Below are 22132 nucleotides of genomic sequence, written 5' to 3'. Positions count from 1 at the left end.
GAAAGCTGGTTTCCTCTTTTTCTCTCCCTACCCAAAATTTGCCCCATATAACAGCACTTCCACCTGCCTTTGCTTACTGCCTCTCTAGCCTAATTTTTAGTGTCGAAAGCCATATTTAATACAGTTCAATTTCACACATAACCGCAAACCCCATTCTTCCAGATATGACCTCAGTTTATTTTATATCACATGTCTTTTTGTTAAGGTATTTTATACATAGCATAATATGCAATGATACGGCACTGATGTTTATCAAAATTGTTTTACACTGTACTTATTTCTATTCCTGTCTTTTGGATCAAGTACAATACAGCTGCAGATTAATACCACCTTTTAAAATAGGTTTAATGTGTTTATTTTCTTACCACATTCGCTTCATCCACTGACTTGTTATATGGATTATATTTAAAGTGAATCTTGGGGGACTATCAAAGGGCATTTATTTTCTATTGAAATAACAATTAAGATAACACTCAACTAATATAGTAATCAAATAAACCTGACAAATAACAAAAACTTTTTTAAAGCTGCAGAGGCATGCTAACAAATCTATTTGATCAATATATGGGATGTGAAAAAAGAGGAGACAAGATTGACTGATGAATAAAATGGAACTGACACAAATAGGCTGACAGCCAGTCGCAAGTCTCTTTAGGGCAAATGCAATTAACTTAGAATAATAGACTCAAATTTGATGGTTAGAAATGCATTTTTATTAACAATCACAGCCTGAATCATTATGCACTCTTATGAATAAAATTGTAGTTATACTGAAAGTCTGTGTATACATGTATGCATGTACGTACAAAAAAGCCTTGTTGAAGGAGAGCTTTATTTTTGTGACAGAATGGTTGTGTGGGATTTAAAATATAAAGCATACACAAGTATAAATCTAAATATTCAAACCAGTGATATAAAAATCACGTATGTAGTGTGCTAGTATTAATGATAAAGGCAATAAGCATCAGTCCCAGGACTGCTTGTTCTTTTGGGATGTGAAATTGCAATCAGGGATTTACAGATTTCATTCTGAGGCAGAGAAGTCATTACTAGAAACATAAGCTCATTCTCTTTACTTTAATAGCTATTTTAAATCATTCATTTAGAAAATACATTAACTATTTATTGTATAGGCAATATTTCTATTGGCATTTAATTTTCATGCTTTTTTATAATCCTTTTTAGCAAATTATTTTATTAAAAGAAGATTAGAATTAGCAAAAGGATTCTACCAATTTTTGAAAATGCTACTCTTGAAGAAGGATATTTCCCATTATTAACAGGTATGCAGTATTAAAACTTTAAAGGAAGGGAAGAGATTCAATTGCTAATGTGTCCTTTTTCTTTTGACCTTCATTGCAGTGGCTGATTGCTATTTGTAAATTGCTTTCAAAATTATTAATCTCATTTAATTTCTGAATAAATACATAAATCTTCTTTTTTTCCCCCTCCCAAAAATCCTCAGGCTTTAGACATGAATAGAGCTGCCCATAGGATTTGTTATATGCAGACATCTCTTATTTGTGGGAAAAGAGAAAAAACACCACAATGCAGATAAACACGGTACTAAAAAATATAACATGAATATGAAACCATCATACTTGCAATGCTTGGTGCTTAAATATCTTGAGAAAAAGGTGGAATAGTAGGAAGTAAAACTGCATGGGAAATTGTTTAAATCCAGCGTTATCCAGGTTCATGTTCGTGGTGGACTACTGGCTGGGCAGGGACAGGAGAGCAGCAAGACATGATGCTCTGGTTGCCTACAGCATGAAAAACCTCACTCTGGTTCTCAGACCGTTCCTGGGGTTGCTGAGATGGATCCAAGCAGCATCCACGCTTGGTTTTCTCCACCTTGAAGGTGATTTTAAGTCTTCCCAATTCTCCAAAGTGAGAAGCGCACAGACATACCGGGGAGGCAGAACACCTCCTGTCTGGTAGGGGAGAGGCTCATGGAAACCATTGAGAGCAGGGATGGTGTCTGGCTGGGGAACAGATTTTTCTGGTAAACACCTGGTGCCTGGGGAATTTGCCATTTTGGTTTTCTGCCTCTAATTAGCCTTAAAGTCATTACTGTGAGGAAAAAGCTTCTTGGGAACTCCAACAGTTGCTGGAGATATTCCAGCCACTTCTTTCTCCCATAATCTATTCTAGATAGTCCCAGCAGCCCACCACAACACTTTATGAGCTGGCTTCTTGAATACCTGGCATTGCTTGTTCTTAGAGCTAAAATGGATGGATCTCATGTTGCTCTAGCACCACCAAACCTGGTGTGTGCCTAAAATGGCAATAATCCTGTCGATTCTGGCATAGTTGTTTTACTTTGACCCAGAAATCACCGCAAAATACTCCAAGACTTGGATTGCTGAAGATTTCTCACAGATCTGCATTTGGTGTGGAGGGAGTTTGAGTAGTCCAGCTTGTGTTATCTATTTAATGTCTCCTTCTTTGTAGACATGTTGCAGGAGACTGATGGAAGAAAAGCTACTTTTTTGGATGTGTTGCTAGAAAAAAGAATGTTGTTTGACCACATTTACGTTACATTTTAAATGAGGAACAGGTCTTACTAAACTTTAGTAAGTCACTTTAGGTAAACAGACTAAGGAAGAAAGACCAGATGATCTCCTGATTTAGATGGGGCAGCTTCTTTAGACTCTGTGCACAACTACTTTGTGGAACTGGGGCTGTGGGCTCAGTTCTACCAGCTTGTTGGTTTTAGGCTACTGAAACACTGACTAACTTCACACAGTATGTCCTGGGATGATGTTATGAAGCCTCATTATTCCTTAACTGTCTACTCAATGCCCAAGGACACTGTTTCTTCAGGATGGACCCGGGGGCGGGGCCGGAGCCACGGACCTGAGGGGGCGGTTGAACGGTTCAGCCCAACGGCTCCAGGGTCTGGGCAGGGCTCGGGAGGGAGTGCACCGAGAGCACTGTGCTGCTTTTCTGGGTTTCCTTTGTGTTCCAGCTAGCTGGGAAAAGGTTCTTCGGGTTTTTCTCTTGTTCTTTTTTCCCTTTCCTTCCCCTTGCCTCACTGTCTCCCTTCCCTCCTCGCTGGTCCGGGCAGCCTGCAGGTGGCCCCGGCGGGCCCGCGAGGTGGCCCTGGCTGGTCTGAGCCCGCGTGTCTGTTCCCTTTCCAGGAATTTGTTGTATTTTGAGGGTTTTTGTATCCTGTTCTGCCCTGTTTTGTTCGTGTGTTTATAAACAGTTTCTTTTCTCCACTGTCACTTCTTGTGACCCATTTGTCTCATTGATGGAGGAAAAGGGGAGGCCCTTTTCCCTTCGGAGGAGACACTCATTCTAGAGTGCTTCCTCCTGAAGTTTTGTCTCAAAAACCGAGACACAGTTTTTCCTGATGTATGGTGATGTAAGAGAAAGGAGGCTCCAGCCCTGCATGATGAGAGACTAATTCTCCACTGATGCAATCATCCAACCAGAACAGGAATGACTCATTCTATCCATAAATATCTTGAGGCCTTTGTGTGATCATTTAAACTTGTTCACACCAACCTCATCTCATTTGCTTGAATGGTTTTTCTCCTGAGTTAGAATGATACATGTTAGAGAAAATCCAGGCCCTTAAAAATAAAATCATAATTAGTTTCTCTTAATAGCTGCTCTATTAAAAAGAGTCAGATCTTCAAAAAATATATTAGCAAAAGACGATGCATCTAAGTACATTGGTTTTTTTTTCCTAACTCAGCAGCCATAGGCTTGTTGCTGATGATTCATACTTGCAATAGGTTTCTATTGGCATTTGTGTTCCATATTTTTTATATTGCCTTCTCAGAAATTATTTTGTTTAAGGAAGATTAGAACTACCAAAATATAACTACCAGGTCATGAAAACACTAATCCTGAAAAAGATATTTCTCCCCAGCACCTGCCACTTTTGTTTCACTCCATCTTAAACCTGCTCTAGTTCTGAACTCTGATTTCACCATTTCATGCTCCCAAAATATTAAGAGATTACATTCCCCATTGGTTTACACTTTCCTCAATTTTTATCTTCTTCAAATATGGCTTGGCCAAAACGTTCTTGATGAAATAAAAATACTTTTGCTTTGCTTTCTGTTCACCTCATCCTCAAGCAGGTGCCAGGCAATCTGCGGCAGCTCTTCTGCTACCTGAGAAATGTTCAGATATAGAAACACCAGGCCAGCCTCTGTTGTCGCAGCATGGAAAGCCAAAAATAGATGACATGAGAACATATTTCTTCCAATAAAAATTTTTGCAGCTACATGAAGTCTTCAGATAAGCAGGTTTTAGTGTTGGAAGAGAATAGTGTTGGAATGAAGAATCTAGACTGTACATTTATAATATAAAAATAGTCTGTGTAATATATGCTTAATTAGATTGGGATAGGCGTATTTGAATATTCCTCCTTTCAGTGGTGAAGAATTGGGGCCAACAGCTGGTCTTCCATGTCAGGTGTATGTTTCCCCTTATTAGAATGGTTGGAAAGCAACAAAATATGTTTCTTCCTAAAGCCATATTTGTAATATATTTCCTTTGCCCTTCCCTGGTTTGCTGTCTTATTCAGGACTATCCTGAAGGCTGGGTTGCACCAGACATCATCTTGTGTTAGGGCCACTGGCATGGGGGAAGATGGAATATTTTAAAGCTGAGGAATGATGCCAAAAAGAATTACAGGTCATGCAGCTGCAAAGGACCTCTTAGTTCAGCTTGACCCAGTCTTCATGACATGAAAATCTCTGTGGGCTAAATCCTTAGGTGTTTTCCCTCTCATTTCTCCTTAAACATCGTCAAGTGATGGTGCCTGAAACAGTTCCTAGGGCAGAGCATTGCCTATTCATCCTTGCTTGGAAAATATTTCCCTGACATTCAAGCTGTTTCATTCTTTTCCCCAAATAAGCATAAGGACAGGTGTCTCACTGAGAAAGTGGAAAGTTATATAACAGGTAGGTAATTCCAAGTGGAGTAAAGAAGTCAGCACTGCAGATTCTTGAAAACTTGATATTTCTGGAATAATTTGTTTCCTCCTGGTCTTGGTGGTGCTGCTTACTTGTGCTTTTCTTCACAGCAAAGGGTCATATTTGTTCTCTCATGTGGTTTTCTTTTAAATCAAATTACCCTTAAAGACACCCAAGGCAATTGCCATTTCAGTTAGGATCTAAGTATGCTTGATGGATATCTTATTTGTAATAGGCAGTGTCAGTGGTGCTAGGAAAAGGGGTTGATTCTGCTTTAGCTTTTATGACAGTGCTAATAAAGTTCTCTGGTTCCTAGATAACATGTAACAGCCCCGTTACTGCAGTGCAAAATTATGGTTAAGACTCAGCTGGTGGTTATTGTCCTGTAAATGTTCAGCATATTTCAGTGGTGCATTAGCAGTCAGGAGTGACTGGTGATTTCTGCCATGGCCAGAAATCTGTCACACTAAATGCACAGTGCAGACACAGGTGAAATGTTTCTGTCCCTGAAAACTTAAGGTCTACATAGACAGCAGAATTATGGTGATTTTACAGATGATAACTGGCAATGTGGACACAGATTTATTTTTTCTGAAGAACACAAAAGCAGCTCAGGTAAAGTCAGGCACAAAACTGTGTTCATTTGAGTGCTAAATGGATAATGAAAAGTCTATTTCTTCTCCAGTTTTAAATAGTCTCAGCTATAGCATTTATTCTCTATATCTTAAAAATCTTTGCTTCATTTTCTGCTGTCATCAGGGAAAGAACTACGTTGATTCACCTTCTAGGTGGCTTTCCAGCTGTGTACAGTGTATATTTTTAATTCCTATAGGTTCAGTTTGAATTGTTCATAGAACACTTAATGTAACTTCAGTGAAAGTTTTAATGCTCTCCCAAGAGAAGGTGAATTCATGAGGGTTGTCATTGCGCTTCTTTTCAAACAATCTCTCCCAAAATTTTAAGGAAGGAAAACCACAAAATTGCACTAAAATGGCATAAAACACCTATATAAAATGTTGCTTTCTTGTGAAAATAAGCAAAAGAACTGTAACTACCTTGGAATTCAGAGTGGTCTATAGAGTTCTGTGATTTTTGGGAACAGGCTAGCCCAGTACAGTTATCCTCTCTGTCTGGAGCTCACAGAACTCTCCTCAGTAATTTTTCTTTCAGAGGGATTTATTCTTTGCTGCATTAGGGAACACAGTCAAACCCCAAGACATCAGCAGAGACTCTGTCTCTAAATCTAGGTGCTGCTCCCTGAAAGCCAAAGGGAGTTTTGCCATCGACTTTGATGAAAGTAGGAACAAGCCCTTTATTTGCGACTTAAAGCAAGTAGGTTAGAATTATGAAGAATGATTATTTAAAATAGCAATGATGTAATATCAGTGTCAATTCCATTATTTTAACAGATGTAAATTTGCTTTGCTCTTGAACTCTGGTGAATTTTAATGGCAATATTAAAGAGATACTATTAAGACTACTTAAAAGAACTATTTGTAAAAAGTGTCTCCAGTTAGGGGGGGAAAAAGTTTAAATTGCTTTTTTATTCAGTCTGCACAATTATTTATTGAAGGGTTTTGTATATTACAAATTAATATGCATTAGAAGCTGAAAAGATCACACAATAATTCCAGTAGTCATTGAATATGGGAGAGCTTGCACTGTTTAGACAAAGCAAATAGAGTCTTTATCCAGCTGGAGTTTAGGCAGTCCTCACCATAGTGAAAATAAGGATTTTTATAATGTACCTTATCGACAACGTAGATGAAGAAAGCAGTTTGAAATCAGCTGCTTAAATAACTGTAGTGTAAATTTACATACATTCCAAGACATGAGCCATGCCAACAACTCCAGTGTTGTACCTGGCTAATGGTGACTGTTGTCTCTTTCCTGGCAGTCCAAGGGAATCCAGGATTTGGAGGTACTTACAGGATTCAGATCTAATTTTTAACAAAACCTGCATTCCAGTGGGGACACTGATGGGAGAAGGAGGTCACAGTGACCTCGAGAGACACCTCTTAAAATTTATGTACAAAGCTGTGAGCATCTGCCTCAAAAATATTTATTTTCTGGAGCGAAAGTTTAGTTTTAAAACCAATTCTAGGGCTTCAGTTCAGAGCTGATAAAATTAAATATAAGATTTTGAACTGGTATTGCACAAACAAGGTTATCAGAGGCCAGAAAAGTAGGTGTTGCCACTTTTTTTTTGTGTGTGTGTGAAGAGTGATAAAACAAATAACAGAAAATGAGACTGAGAAATCAGGAAAAGCCAGATTTTAACAATTCGGTACTGGCATTTTTATTAAGGGCTCATTTCTCTTGTTAAAACCAATGTCAGTCCTTTGTGATTTTTACCTCACCTGCAGCTAATAATTTTGGGTGCTAAAATTATTTCTGTTTATTTCTTGGCTACATGCAGAGTTCATCTTGAGAGTTCATCTTCATTAAGAAGTGCTGGGCACTGGAAACTGCAGTCAAGGGTCTCAGATACCCATAAAGCTGGGTATTTAGAATATCTAAGTATTACATGTACCTAAAGTAATCACACTTCTAAGTAATTGCTTCACCTCCACTCCTATTAATCACCTTCATGGAGCACATAGGCTGCTTTAGTGGTTAATGGCTGAAAAGGATTTGAGACTCTCAAATGAAAAGTAAAAATTTGTCAGGTTTTTTTACCTCATAAGGGAAAATAAGGTGCCTGAGCAGAGCTGGACTTTGTGAATCATTTGACCTCACAGCTGTTTCTTCTGAGTAAAGTCTGGGAATGCATTCTTGGAAGAATTCAGCTTTGATCCTAGAGGAAATGTCTCTTTCCATTAGTTTTTATTTCCTCCTCTTGCTGCACACAAACTTGACTATTACAAAGGGCAAATCCATGAAGTTTTCTCCAAGTTTCCCTCGGGGAGTGAATCAGGCTTCATCTTCAAGTGACAGTCTTTCAGTTGTGCAAAAAATGTCTTTAATTCTGTAGAAGCCACCAAACTGAGAACTCTAGGCTGACCTACTGGGGCAGGAGAGAAGGTGGAGCGTGTATTTGACTGCAGCATCTGGTGTAAACTCACATACAGATAGATTTAGACTTCACTGCATATAAATACAATCTCCACGGGTGGAAAGAGCTTTTTTCTCTCAACGGAAACACACCATGACTAACAGTTTTTTGTTTTCTCTGCATATAACAAGGTTTTCTGTATTATGCAGCAAACCATAAGGATCAGCTGCTCAAAGTGCATCTCCTTGGCCACCAGGTCACCCTGGTTGTGACACGACTGACCCAGAGCAGAGGGGTCAGTGCAGCCTGTTTGCAGCACAGTTGACCCAAGCAGCTTTAGCTCAGCATAAAGTTTTAAAGCAGAGCCAAATGCAGCCTAACAGGGAAGGCTTGGAAGAGTTTCCCTGCCAGAACTCAAACCCTGTGCTGCCAGTTTGCTTGTAACTTATTGGTACGGTCTACACTGTGCTCTTGAGATTAATAAGTATATAATCCCATATCCCATTACCACACAGTGTTTGAAACATTTCCCATTAACAAAATACAGCACAAGCAGGTAAAAATATCAATGCATCTCATTGGTGGGGGGGAAAATGGAAAATATGTATTATATTAAAGCCAAGTTTTGGGGTCTTGGGAGAAGTTCAGGGGGGTGGGGTGGGGAATGTATTTCTCCAGGTGGTCTCAAGTGGAAGGATAGAGTTTCTTGACTACACCAACAATTAGAAACAGGGCAACACTATAGCCAAGATGTGGCCTCTAATCAAAACCAAGGCATTCTTCATCTTCTATCAGAAGCAGATTCAGCAACAGACCTAAGCACAAGTCTAACTTCAGACATATGAGTAATTCTGGTGACTTTGCTCTTGAAATCTTGGCCTAAAGAATCGTATCTGATGTTTTCATTTTGTCAGCATGTGCAGGTTGTTTTGGGTTGCACAGCAACCTGCAGTGTCCTGTGCTCTGATTTTCTTCAGCAGTAATAGAGAACTTGAGTGTGACAGAAATGAAGGTGGGGCTAAAGTATGAGGGGATTGAACACTTGGGAAAAATAATACAGGAAAACTGTGTGCGATGAATACATGCATTGCAGACCCACGGCCTGAAAACCAAACAGACCAAATCACCCAAATCTTTGAATGCCAAAATCTTTTTCTCCCATTTTATAGGAATGCTGGAGACTGAAATCAGCACTGCAAAATGCTGTTGGGAATGGGAGAGGAACACTGACATAATTAATTTCAGTGAGCAGATTCTGGTCTCTAGGTCTTCATGGCTGACCCTCTGTTAAACCACCTAAGCCTGGGCATAGGAAAGCAGATATTTAATTTGTGGTTTGGGTCTGGGAGGAACCTTGTTAGTTGCTGGACTCTGCCTGGAAGAGGGGGTTCAGATGGACCGAAGTCCTTTTATCCTTGTAAGGTTGTGCCCATGGTAGGGGGGTGGGAACAAGATGGTCTTTTTAAGTTCCATTCCATCCCAAAATGTTCTATGATTCTAAATAGATAAGCAGCTCTTACTTGCTTTTTTTACTTTTTGGGTTGAAATAATCTAACCCGTAATTCAGTGGGTGGGGGTTTTTTTTTTAATGGAAGCAGCTCTATTTGGTGTCAATTTCAAGGATATAATACACCACCTCTTGGATAAACACAAGCATGTAGTAAATCCTAACAGGTTTCCTACCATGGCTTAGGATACCTTAGGCAAAACCTGGTAACTAACTCACTGTTAATGTAGTGTTTCTGGAAAGTTCTTTTTGGGGAAAAAAAAAAGAAAGAACAGACAAAGAAATTAGAAGCTTGGAATTGGAGGTCTGTTGGTTTTCTGCTCCCATAAATTGCCTGCAAAACACACGTGGCTGTTCAAGGGCCGTGTTGGGGTGATAATTCCCCTGGCAGAGCAGCACCACATGTTCCTGCTTGTCCATGTGCTCCGTGCAGCTGGACAGTGGATCACATAACGCTGTCAGTGCCAGCTGGCCATCCCTGGGGGCCCCCAAAACTGTAAATAGAGTGGGCAAAAAAACCTCCCGGAGGCACAGCACTACCTGTGGGAGAAGGAATGCTTGATCCAGCTGCCCAAGCCTTGTAGTCAAGGCCACTTGACAGGTGGCCGTGCCTGGCTCAGGGCGCTTAATTTGTCCCAGGCTCTTGGCCATAGTCACATGCCCAGAGCCTGGATGTCTGCCAGAGTGGCTAAGAGGTCACTTGGGGTGGCTTGGGGGGCCGAGGGGAGGTGGAGGAGGTGCTATGCCCTGCAGACCTAAGGGCAGGCTCCTTGTAAGGTGCTCAGAATAACTGGGACTCCCAAATGCTCTTGCTGACATTGCACTGAAAAATCATTCTATGAGCAGAAGTGGCACATGGTGTGTGTGCAGCTAAGATTTTACTGTTATTTTATTTTATTTTATTTTATTTTATTTTATTTTATTTTATGCTTTAATTAATTTTTTTAATTGAGAAAAGTCTGGACTATGTAGTCAAACTCTTTTATGATCCATGCCCAGCCTTTCCAATACCTATGCTCTTATGTGGTGTTGTGCTCACCCTTCCCACATGATGGCCTGAAGCTCCTGCTGCATTCCTACCCTGTCCATCTTTCTTCCTGTCTCCAGGTAGCCCAGGCAATGCCTATGCAAGATAATCCAATAAGAAATGAAGGCACTACAGAGCCAGCCAGCAGGGATATCTGGCCATGGGAGGTGTGACCTTGAATACCACCCTGTAAGGTTCATCAGGCTGTGCAGCAGGAGAACATGGAAAAGAAAATTTTTGGCAGGCAGGATGAGAGTCAAGAGAAGATTAGTTTAGATGTGGCCCAAAAGACACTACCTAGACACGTGCATCATTTGTTTTCCCAGAGCTGATGAGAATGCATCATTACAGTCCAATCACCCATTGCTCAGTGTTCTGACAAGTTTTTGTTTTATGAAAATGTACAGAGATTAAAAAAAAAAACAACTTGGGAAAACTATGGCATTTTACATATAAATCTGCTTTATTTCGTGTGAAATTTAACTGAAATGATCTTAATGATTTATGTAAAGTGAAATATTGGGTTTTCCTTTTTCTTTCTCTTTTAGCCCTGGTCTCACACAGGCATATTAATGATTATTTGTCAAAGTCACACTGTTTGCTTACAAGGTACGAAGGCTTTTTAGACACTATAATGACAGCTTTTGATTCACTTGATAATATTTAGAATAAGCCATAAAAGCCAATCTCTGAACGAACAGACCGCTTTTATTGGCTTTTAGTGCTATTACTGCTATCATAAGTGGTAAATTGGCCTAATGCAAGTAATACTGCTGTGTCATACTGTAAAAACCACTGCTTAGTTTTTGTATTTTATTTATTTTTCATGAAAAAATTTCAAGGCATGGAGACTGTACTATCCTTCTACAGGTATTGGTGGTTCCATCCAAGCCAGAGCTGGGGAAGCTTCCACTGCTGTTTGGAATTTCTTTGCTCAGTGATTATCACCTCTGGTGGAACAGGGTTGGTCATAAAGTTGGGGACCAGGAGTGTGAGTGAATATCTTCCTGAAGCTCATGGGCTATTTATTTATTTAAATCATAAATAAACTAGGAAAAGAAAAAATATTGCTTAGCTGGAAGCTGAATTGGATAAGTTTCAATACGTTATATGCCTTGTTTTATAATAGCAATAGTATTCTTTTAAATAGTAAGCACTTAAAATATCTGCTGACATTAAATTTGATTACCACATCACCTAGCCAGAATGACTACCAGGTGCCATAATTGCTTTTTCCTATGATTCCCTCCCTTGGCTTTCTTCCCCTAATCTCATCATCTCTTTTATTGTTTTGCGCACTCCTGGAATATAAACATGGATTTCAGAGATTTAAAATTAACCTACAACTTCTTCTTTTTTTAATAAGGAAATTTGATATTTTTAAAAATATTTATAGACAAGGGAAACTGTTCAGAAAGTGAAACTGAAGACACTTGAATTGACTTTTGAGTTTCCATTCTTTTATCTTCCCCCTTCTTCCCCTTTGCCTGTGAAATTTCATAGTGAATACTTTTCAGAGCTTCTTGTTTGAGGGGAAAAAGTGTAGTGTGTTTTAAATTTAGTTAAAACTTGAATATTCTGAAGGCAAATAAAACTTCATCATGGTATACTGTGTGGTTATTAAAAAAGTAGTCTAGTGACAGAGAAGTCTGAGTAATAGTCGCCAGCTTAACTTGGATGCATGTTTGAAATAATTATTCATATTCAATATGCTGTAGGAACAGGAAGAATCATATTCCAATTTAAATTTTGGCATCCAAGCATTTGCGGATACATGAAAGCATTTTGGCACAAGTTTTAGTTGCCATGGGCGTGTAACTAAACAAAATTTTTGGTGCTAGAATGGTTTAACTTCTATTTAAGACAACTATCTTTACAAAGATCACAAAGCAGAAAGTTCTCTAAGTCTGATGTCTGAATTTTCTTCAATTGGAAGACACTGATTTGGCCTGTGTCTTACACTGAAGAACTCAAGTGGTCTTATTTACCCAAAATCTACACTTCCTTTAAATTACAGGTGCAGTGGTAGAAGCAAAGAGTGTTCCTAGTTGCATCTCTGCTGCAGTAGCATCTTCTTTCTTTTGAAGCTGTTTGTAGACATATTTCAGCAAGAAGAACATAATCTGTCAGTAATCAGCTCTCTCATGTCTCAACAATATCATGGCAATGTTTGTTTTTCTGTAGAGCACAGCAGTGAGTGGTGCATCTACTTCTCTATCTCTGGAGCCCACTGATGTATTCAGGCAGAAGTTTTCCTTCCTGGGCGTATTTCTATGCTGTGTGTATTCATTTATACATGAGAGAAGACAACATTATCATGTTTAACTGCTGCAATCATAAGCACATTAAGTAGACAGATAATAAACAATCCATCTGAATTTATGATTAAGTTAATTGTGTCTGTGTTTTTCTAATGTGTTTATTCAGATTAAAGACTGAAATTAGAATGAGACTATATAATCAAGAGACCCTAAGAGACTGTTTGACTCCTATAAAATAAAAATTAATTTAGTTTAGGGGGATAACAAAGATCCCTGCAACACTGAAATATCACTTAGGGGGTGAAGAGGGCCTGTGCAATTCTCTTCAAAGAGATGAATCTCAGGAGTAGTAGAGTTATTAAGGAACTCAGCTGACACTGAGGGCTTCAGCACCTAATTTTTGCATGTGGCCTTCTGTCCAGAAGGCAGCAGGTTCAACCTTCTATACAGTGCACGCAGAGGGTTGGGCAACTGGGACAAATAAAGTGAGGGGAGAGGTTGGGGTGTTGAATCTCAAGGATTTTCCACTTCTAACTGATAGCTGAATACTCTCCCTGACAGGAGTCAGAACTCATCTCCTGCCCTTCACTCAGGTGTCCTTTGTCTCTCTGGAGCAATTAGCTTTAAGTGGTCAATCCAGACAGAGCCACTTGGGAATCTCCAAGCCCTGATACTCCATAGAGTATCTGATAGCTGGGGATGAGAGTTTTCTTCTGGAAGGAGGGAATTTGAGTATTTTCATATGTTCATGTGCTCTGAGCTCTGATCTGAAGTCACAGATCTAATCACCAAGCTGTTTGGAGAAGGGGTTTGTGTCCAGGATTTTATTACTGGTCATTTAGAGCAGTCACTATTAATGTCTCTCTCCATTTGGACTTAGTTCTAAATACTTATTTTAAAAATAGTTGGAAAATAATTCTGTTGAATCTCAGCTAACAAGAAATGTTTAAACTAATTTCATGTCTGGTCTTTTTTCCTGTAATATCTTTCAAAAGCAATAGGCCACCAGCCTGTCCAGTATTTAGTCCATCCTCACAGCAATTTGTCTTGAGTACTTGGAGGCAGTTTTATTTTAGAGAATGATTGCAAATCTTCAGTGAGATGACGGGAGATCTATTTTTTTCATAACCTAATTATATTTAATCTGAATATTTCATTGAACTCCTCCAATAATAAGGATTTTGCTACACCTCTGTATGACTGTGACGGTCAGTTTGGCTCTACGTACCAGTGTGTAATCTTCCAGGCCTATAAAACATCTTCTAAAAACTGGCTCTGAATAATCCATGATTATTCTGCCTTCTAACTCAATCAGGCCTGCATAGTTTTTGTTGGGATGGGCTTGTACTTGGGATGGTCTCAGATCTAGCAGACCAGTTTGGCATTTGACCCTTCCCTCTATGAAATGAGGTGGTAAAATGAGCCATGGCTTTGTTCCTCCTGCTGCAGTGATGCCCTGGGATGATTAGTGGTATCTATTCTTAAGCATATTGGGACAAATGAGATTTTTTGCAAGCCAGTGCAGCTCTGTTGCTTTAATGGAATTACTCATTGCTTTGACACTGACCCTTAGGCTAAGATTTTCCATGCACCAGTTTGCCATCTTAAGTAGGAAGTGCTATGGAGGCCCTTGGACGTGTGGGTTCTGCTTTAATGTTTATGTTGCTGAGATACTCAACAACTAAAGAGTGTCTGTACTGTTATTTCGTGTTTTGTGCTACTGACACAACTATGGGCAAAATTCTGAATATTTTGCCCAAGTACAGCAAAGCATAGAATTGGTCTGGAAAATTTCCAGTAGTGAATGAAACAATGTGTTCAGGTCTTCCCCAGCACTAACAGTTAAATTAAATAAACTTTTCCTTTGTAGAACAAGTTTACTTCAGGAAATCAAACCTAAATAAACACTCACCTATATTTTTATAATAGATATCCAGGATATCCACACATAGAAGCATGACTTTAAGCCTTAAAAACTTTATCACCCAGAGAAATACCCCTGTCTTTACTGTACATCCAAAGTCTTACATCTTCAAGGATCTTCCAGCTCAAAGGTCAAGGACCCCTCAGTTTATAACATTGTAATTAGGAGTGGTGAGCTGGGACCATTGCAGGTTTCATATACTCCCTCTCCATTGGAAGAGTCTTTAAATCTGCTGGTTTACAACTTAAAGGAAAGGTTGTCTTCATTAATTCATTTGGTCATAGTCCTGAAGCTGACAAGGCATCTTTCAGGAATTTGAGCCCCCTGGGATCCTTGTCATCAGTTTTTAAATGCACTCTTTTTGTGTGTGTGGTGTTCTTATCTGGAAACAGTCTGCTTGGATTAGAACATTCATCTGAGAGGCATTTGGCATTTTCTGTTACATGAAACTGAGAAGTCTTTCTTTGCTATCAGTCTTCTGTAAAGCTTTTCAATGCAATGACTTAATTCAGGCTGAAAGAAGAGAGTGAAAAAAGCTTCTGGACCCAAGTCAGCAAAATTCAGGAAACAAGTGTCCAAGCTTGTATGTAAAATTGCATTCACTGACTTGTGAAATTTTAGGAAGAAATTCTAAAAATGTCATTTAACTCCCTAAAAGAAGGGATCCAATTCAGATCAAAACACTCTGCTGGGAATAGTCTCAGCAAAAGTACAAGCTTTGTACTTTTACTCCAGTCCTCCCAAACCAGGGATAAAACTGGAAGGTTGTAAAAACTGGGAAATTCCCTGAGTATCTCCAGGACAACTCTCCTTCTGCAAAACCAGTCTTGTGGCATTATGTCCTTCCCATTTTATTAATGCTTGTAAAAGTCTCTTGAAGCCCCTGGGTAAATGGGAGAGGAGTGCTCTGGGAAAAAGGCATTTTTGAGTGCTGCCATATAGAAAGGTTTTCCTCTTATCCCAGGACCAGGCTGTGGGAAGTTTTGATGAAGTCAGGAATAGTCTGCTCCTGTGTCAGATTTCTGGGATGTACCATGAAGAAATGTGGCCCAGTTTCACCCAATGGGATTAATACTGGAATAAGGTATTATTTGAATAATGTCACTACAGCCAGGTCTATGATATGAGTAAATCTCTCTTTTCATATGAAATGTAGTCCTTTTAAGGGGTGAAATATAATCCTGAACAGAGGCTCTATTTACCACTTAAGCCCTATTTTATGGTTTAAGTGCTGACCTTGCACTGACCCTCAGTACAGGGCTGAATTTCACCCTACAGCGAAAATCTGCTGGCTGGAGAAGTGGATTAAAGAAATTGGGGCTAGACTTTTTACTATTTGCAAGACAATGAAAACAGGCTTATTTTAGACAAAAATGTTTCTGATTTATGGGAATTTTAGTGCAAAAAGGGGCTATTTTTGAGAAAGTCTTGAGATTAGAATTTCAGTTATATTTTTGGCAGGAGAGCAAGGAAGCCATTTCATTAACTTTTCACTGGAAGTTATATATGGAGGGCATTTGTGTACACAGCTGGGCAGCATAAAACAGGAGGGCTTTGTGTGAAAATATCCTGAAATGAAATTTCATTTCTGTGTGACTTGGATCTGCGTTCCTGGGCTGCCGTGGCCAGTTTGGGATGAAACCATGGGAGGGCAGTGTGAGGCCCTCACACATTGTTTTCCCCTGCGTTTGCAATGGATGCAGAAATAGTGAACAGACCACTGTGGTCCCTGTGCAAAATCAGTGTCACCTTTTATAGCTTTATGTCCGTCAGATAAGCTCCTGCCTGCTCCCACGTATCCATATGGCTGTAATCATCGAGTGATACCGAGAGATTTGTTTGTAAGGAACTCCAAAAGCCACATGCTGAGGCTGGTGTGAATTTAGCTCTGCTTTGACCTCCCTCCTTTCCCACCAGATGGCTGCTAATCTGGCACTAAATCACTGCCACGGTGGAAAGAGCCCCTGGCCCTTGTGGAAGAGGCAGCGCCGTGGCCGTGCTGTGCAAGGTGGGACCATCCCAGAGTCAGCTCCTGGGAGTGCTGCTCATCCTTGAGCGTTGCCTTTCTAAAGGCATGTCTTGTGTAGCTTCCAGATTTTACAGGACCCTCTAATGACCATGTTTGGTTAGGGGCCCAGAGATGCTTCTTGTTTGGAGTGTGAGGATCTGCTTGTTGCGCATTCAATCACAGAGTGGTTTGGGTTGGAAGGGTCCTCTAAGGTCATCCAGTTCCATTCCTTGCCACGGGCAGGGTCACCTCCCACTATCTCAGCCCCATCCAACCGGGCCATGGACACCCTCCCATGGAAGAATTTCTTCCTAACATTTAATTCAAATATCTCCTTTTTTTTTTTTTTTTTTTTCACTTTAAAACACTTCTCACTTTTCTTGTCACTCTGTCTCCATGGAATGTTGTGAGTGCATGAAGCAGGTGGGGACTCAAGGCCTTGCAGAGGACATTTCTCTAATATTATCTTCAAGTTATATTGGCTGTTCTTTATTTATACATGTACATTCACATTCTATGTTGTGCATGTCAGGGCAAGACAAGTGGAGACAACACATGCACTGGGGATTCCTGCTCTAGTTTTTCATGGCAGATAACTTTTGAAGTCCTTCTTTGCTAATGAATCCAATGCTTCACTCTGCCCCGATGTTTTGTAAGCACTAACACAGGGATCTCTATATCTCCATCCAAAAGTGACTCCCATCTCCAGCAACGAGCTCTTCCCCATGGGAGGAAGAAAGTAATAGCTGTCTCCACCAGTAATAGCTGTCTCCACCCCTATGTAAAGTAGGGGTCATTGTCTGGTTTTGCTGCTATATCCCAGGCTTTCCTTGGGTTGGTTCACATCACTGCTAAGGTCAGACAAGCAGAACTGCCTTTTCTCCATGCTCGTTCATACTGATTCTGGTTGATTTGCATGTGATGGTCTGATGCATACCCTCCAGATGCAAAGTTTCTCATCTGTTGTGTGATCTTTAGAAATAACAGTCCTGAAGAATATTCCATACTACCAGAAAACTTTGCTGGTGTATATATTCTTTACCCTGAGACATCTTGGAATAGAATTGTAAACGTTTCACCATCCTTGTTCTCACTTTCAGCCCTGGGAGTCTTTCATGTTGTCCACATCTAGACTTCCCTGCTAAATGCCTCAAGAGATAGAGATGTTTTGGGACTTTTTTAAAGTCTAAGCAAACCTAGGAAACACATTTAACACTTTCTCCCCTGTTCACATTTTGATTATTATTTCATTATGGTTCTACAATCTGCAGGTGCTGCAGAGGACCCTTCACCAGAAAAAGCCTTGTAGTACAATCAAGAAAGAAAAGGAAAAGATAGATGTGTCATTGTCCTTTAAAAAAAATACAGACCAAGGCTATGATTATGTATGTGTTTCTGTCCCAGACTGTGCTAACTTGTGCAACATTTATGTCCCTGTGTCATCTTTAACTCCTATCAGTTTCCTGGTGCACTTGTGGCAGGGTTGTGAGGGCACATCAGTGAGTAAAAATGACTTATTGAGAGACAGAGGCGTGAGCTGAACTGTTTATGCTCTTCCTGCTGATAAGATACAACCCTAGATGCCCAGCTACTCTTTTTCTCTAACACTTTTCACAAGGCTGATTTGGCTTGTTTTGCTTTGGGGAAGTTTTCCCTCAGAATGAGGCTTTGATTTCTGCTGTTAGAGGGTTCAAGACAGAAGTAAACTATCTTCTTCCAAGAAAAAGTGGAAGATAAATAACTGGTAGCCAGTTCAAAATCCCCCCTGCCCTGATTAAACAGGTTCTAATGCTGAAAGACAACAAAAATTTATAGATACCTTATTTTGCTGTTGACCCACTGTACTACCAGTCCATGAGCTTTTACTTTGCAAAGCATTAGAAAAAAATGAAGTCTAGGAAAGAAACTAAAACCACAGCCTAGTTGTTTATTTCTGATACTATGTGGTTCATGATTGTTTCTTTAGAAGGAACAAATAATCAATACAAAACCATGAATAAAAATAACTTTTCTTTAACACTGGATGCTAAAAGAACATATAGTCTTCTTACTGTGCCTGATGGAAACAGTACAAGTCTGTTCTCCACAATTCTTTGTTTATTGGAATGCCTGAAATCTATACATGAGGTATTTTTAAAACATTTAAACATAGAAGTTAAGCTTCTGCTCCAGACAATTTGTTTCACCATATTCTAAAATCCCAGTGCCTACCACAGAAGTGCTTAAAGCAAAGAAACAACAACATTTTTTTTAAAGAAACGAACTTCAATTTAAGACAAAATAATTTCCATATTCTTATTTCAAGGAATATTTTCTTTCCTTGTGAGACACAATCATTTATTGACTCAATTGCTGTAGAAGACATTCAAGGCCCAATTCTGCTCTGTGGCACTTTGGAAAAGAGAGTTGCCAATAGCCAACACTTGGCTCTTTCTGAGAGACTGTAGCTCCTCCAAGTACAGAACAATCAAAACATTGCTAATGATCCTGAAACTGTGCATGGAGTCTCCTTAGAAACTGGAGAAATAAAACCTTGTGAAGCAGCATCACTAAGTGAAATGAGCTCAGGTAATGTACAGCTGTGAGGGCTGTACCTGGCTCCTGGAGGAGGTCTGGCCCAGAGGGTAAATAACAATATGGGACTCTGAGAGCCCTGCCATCCATCTTACTCTGTTCAGAGAAAAGTCCTCTGGACTTTTAAATCCCCTTATAATGTTGCAAATCTCTTGTGTTCTACTCTCTAGTGATGGAATAGGTACTCAATTCAGTTATGTGTTTGCTGTTTGCCCATTCAGCTGTATCCCTCTCTGGGACACTCAAACTACAAAGTTTCTGCTTGCCGAGTTGTTATTGAAGTTAACTGACCCCTTGCAAGCAAAGGACTTTGGATGTCCAGCCAAGCCAAGTCTGCATCTTGGTCAGTGAGCCCTGGTGGTCAGTGAGCCCTGCTCCAGCAGGAGCTTTTCATTCTGTTCAAATGCTGTGTAAACATGGAGTGCTGCAAGGCAGGGGCATTAATTCAGGCCTACTTTGCTGCAACCCCCACTGCAACTAAAAGATCAAATGTACAATTAACTACATGAGCTTAAAACAGTGATGCACATCTTGCAGACAACATAACAGTGGCTATAAATGTGCCTTTTGCCCAATACTCCCATAGCTGGTGTTTTCAAAATATGAGGTCACCTGTTGAGTCTTTACAAAATAATTTTTTTAGGATTAGAATACAACCATTCTCATTAAAAGCCATAATTTGCACCTAACCATGGACATTTAACGTCCATCCTGTGCATCTTGAAAGTCTACTCTTGGAAATTCTATTTAATTCAAATCCTACTTGTCTGTATGAAATGCAATAAAGTGATTCTGCTATGACCAACAAATATGCATAAAGATGTAATAAGCTGTGTCCTAACTTGGCAAATCAATTTTTTTTCAGCAAGAAATACATCCTAAGAACCTTCCTTCTTTATGTGTACAAACAGTAAGGAAATATTTCCAATTTTTTTCGTTTTTTTAAAAAAAGTAGCTTAACAAGTAGAATGTAGTATTTGAAATACTGGTATTTGTTGCAAACTAGTTACTTAATGCCCTTTATTTTTCAGCCTTTAAAACCTGAATGGTCCCCTTACTTGTCTTTTATGACTTCTCCACATTTGAGGGTCCGTGGTTTTGTACATACAAACCGCTGACAACTGAAGTTACTTTATTCTAAGATAATGCACTGCCAAATCCAAAGATTCAGGCTTGATCTTTACTCAAGTTTGAGAAAATGAAATTAATATTAATCCAATTCAGTAACAGGTAATATTAATAAAAACATTAATTAAACATTTCAGTTAATAAAAACTTTTCATCAGAATTAAGATGATCACCAATACTTCTTATAGTTCAGGTCAAAAAAAAACTTACCCAGGAATGCAAGGACATTGGAAAAATGAGCTCTCAGGTTACCCTAAAATTTGGTAATTTAGGCCTTTCTGTACCAAAAGAGATTGTACATGCATTTTACAGAGAAGTCAAGCTATGGAATTTTTATGGTAGAAATTTCAGGCCATGTTTTAGCCTATAAGGTATTTTTCTGCATTTTTCTTTAAAAAAAATTTAAAAATGAGAAATGTCTGAACACAAACCAGTAACTAATAACTCAGTGTAACTTACCTTTTCTCAGCCAAGAAATATTTTGCTTGTCATGTTCAAAACTTTCAGCTGGTTTGATTTTTACCTTGTCTGTCTTATCCTCTGACATCTGTGGGAGAGAAAAGAATTTGGGGATGTCAAGTTCTCTTAAAGAAAGTTTGACAGAGAAAAATGTTCTCTGTTTAGATTCCTGCCATAATAAATTGTGCATACTTACACAGACACTTTTTTTTCCTGCAGATTATTGATACTATATAATATCTGAGCCATTGAATTTATGTTCTGTCCCTAAATGCTTTATCAATATTACATAGTTGCTATTTGTAGAGGGAGGCTTTTGTAATGTAACTATAAATTACATTATGAAATGAATTATAAGCTCAAAGCATGGTGGTAATAGATAAACACATAACACATAGAATAGGTACGGTCAGGCTGAGGAGGAGGCATCCAGGCTGCCTGTTTATTGTGGCTCAAAGTTGCTGTAAAGCCTGCTGTCAGAGAGGTATAATTATATAAATAGTAATAAATATTTATAAAGGAGACTTGAACAAAGTGTACCCCCCCCCCCAAAAAAAAAATCTTTACCGCACTTGCACCAATTTATTTGCTGTAATGCAAAGAATCCCGAACAAGTCCCGGTACCTGAGGGCATTACGTGCACAGCCCCTGCACTGTGGTTTACTTCCACTGCCTGCTAGGAATAAGATTAGGCAGTCTGGGCTTCTCCTAACTGCTTTATATTGCCACTGAATGCAGTTAGCTCAAGCATTTCTCTATTTTTACCTGTATCTCTCACCCGGGGCAGAGAGCAGCAGGGTTCAGGCGCTGAGGAGAGGAGCTTTTGGCTGAATCCCTCGCTGGGTGTTGGTGTCCAGCATTCCCACACACCGGCAAACCGAGAGGATGAGCAGTGCACTCTCTGCCTGCCTGCTGTGTGGTGCCAGATTTGTCTTGCTGCCAGCATCAGCCAACTTACTGCTGAGGGTTTGGGGTTTTTTCCCCCCCTTCCGTTGTTGTTTGCATGCACTTCTAGAGCTGGGGAGGGTAGGGAAGGAGGAGGGTAATCAGCATCCCAGCACTAGTGGAGTTCTAAAAAAAAAAAAAAAAATCAGAAGCTTTTCAAATAGAAAAAAATTGGTTTGGAAATGTTATTACTGCAGTTCATAACCCAGTGAATCTGTGAGAGGAGGAAGAAAATAGAAAGGGAACCAGGAAATTAATAGCAACAAATCAGATAAATGTGTCATGGTTTTGGCTAAATATAAGTTAAGATACTGAGGGATACAGAAATTAGACACTAAATATCTATTTACAGCTGTCACTTTGGCAA

At 39.5% G+C, this 22132-nt stretch overlaps 1 protein-coding gene across 1 annotated transcript in view; it reads right to left on the bottom strand.

Annotated features, from left to right (window-relative positions):
- Positions 1-21835, bottom strand: part of MDFIC2 (MyoD family inhibitor domain containing 2) — a 48053-nt gene extending 26218 nt beyond the window's left edge. The window contains exons 1-2 of the mRNA XM_048316182.1: positions 21586-21835; positions 20821-20908 (exon numbers count right to left, since the gene is read on the bottom strand). Of these exons, the coding sequence (XP_048172139.1) occupies positions 20821-20908 (88 nt within the window). The 5' untranslated portion in view covers positions 21586-21835. The remainder of the gene's footprint in view (positions 1-20820; positions 20909-21585) is intronic.
- Positions 21836-22132: the final 297 nt, after the last annotated feature.

This window comes from Corvus hawaiiensis, chromosome 11 (assembly GCF_020740725.1).
Source record: "Corvus hawaiiensis isolate bCorHaw1 chromosome 11, bCorHaw1.pri.cur, whole genome shotgun sequence".
NCBI classification, from domain to species: Eukaryota; Metazoa; Chordata; class Aves; order Passeriformes; family Corvidae; genus Corvus; species Corvus hawaiiensis.
This window is presented reverse-complemented; position numbering and strand designations above follow the sequence as displayed.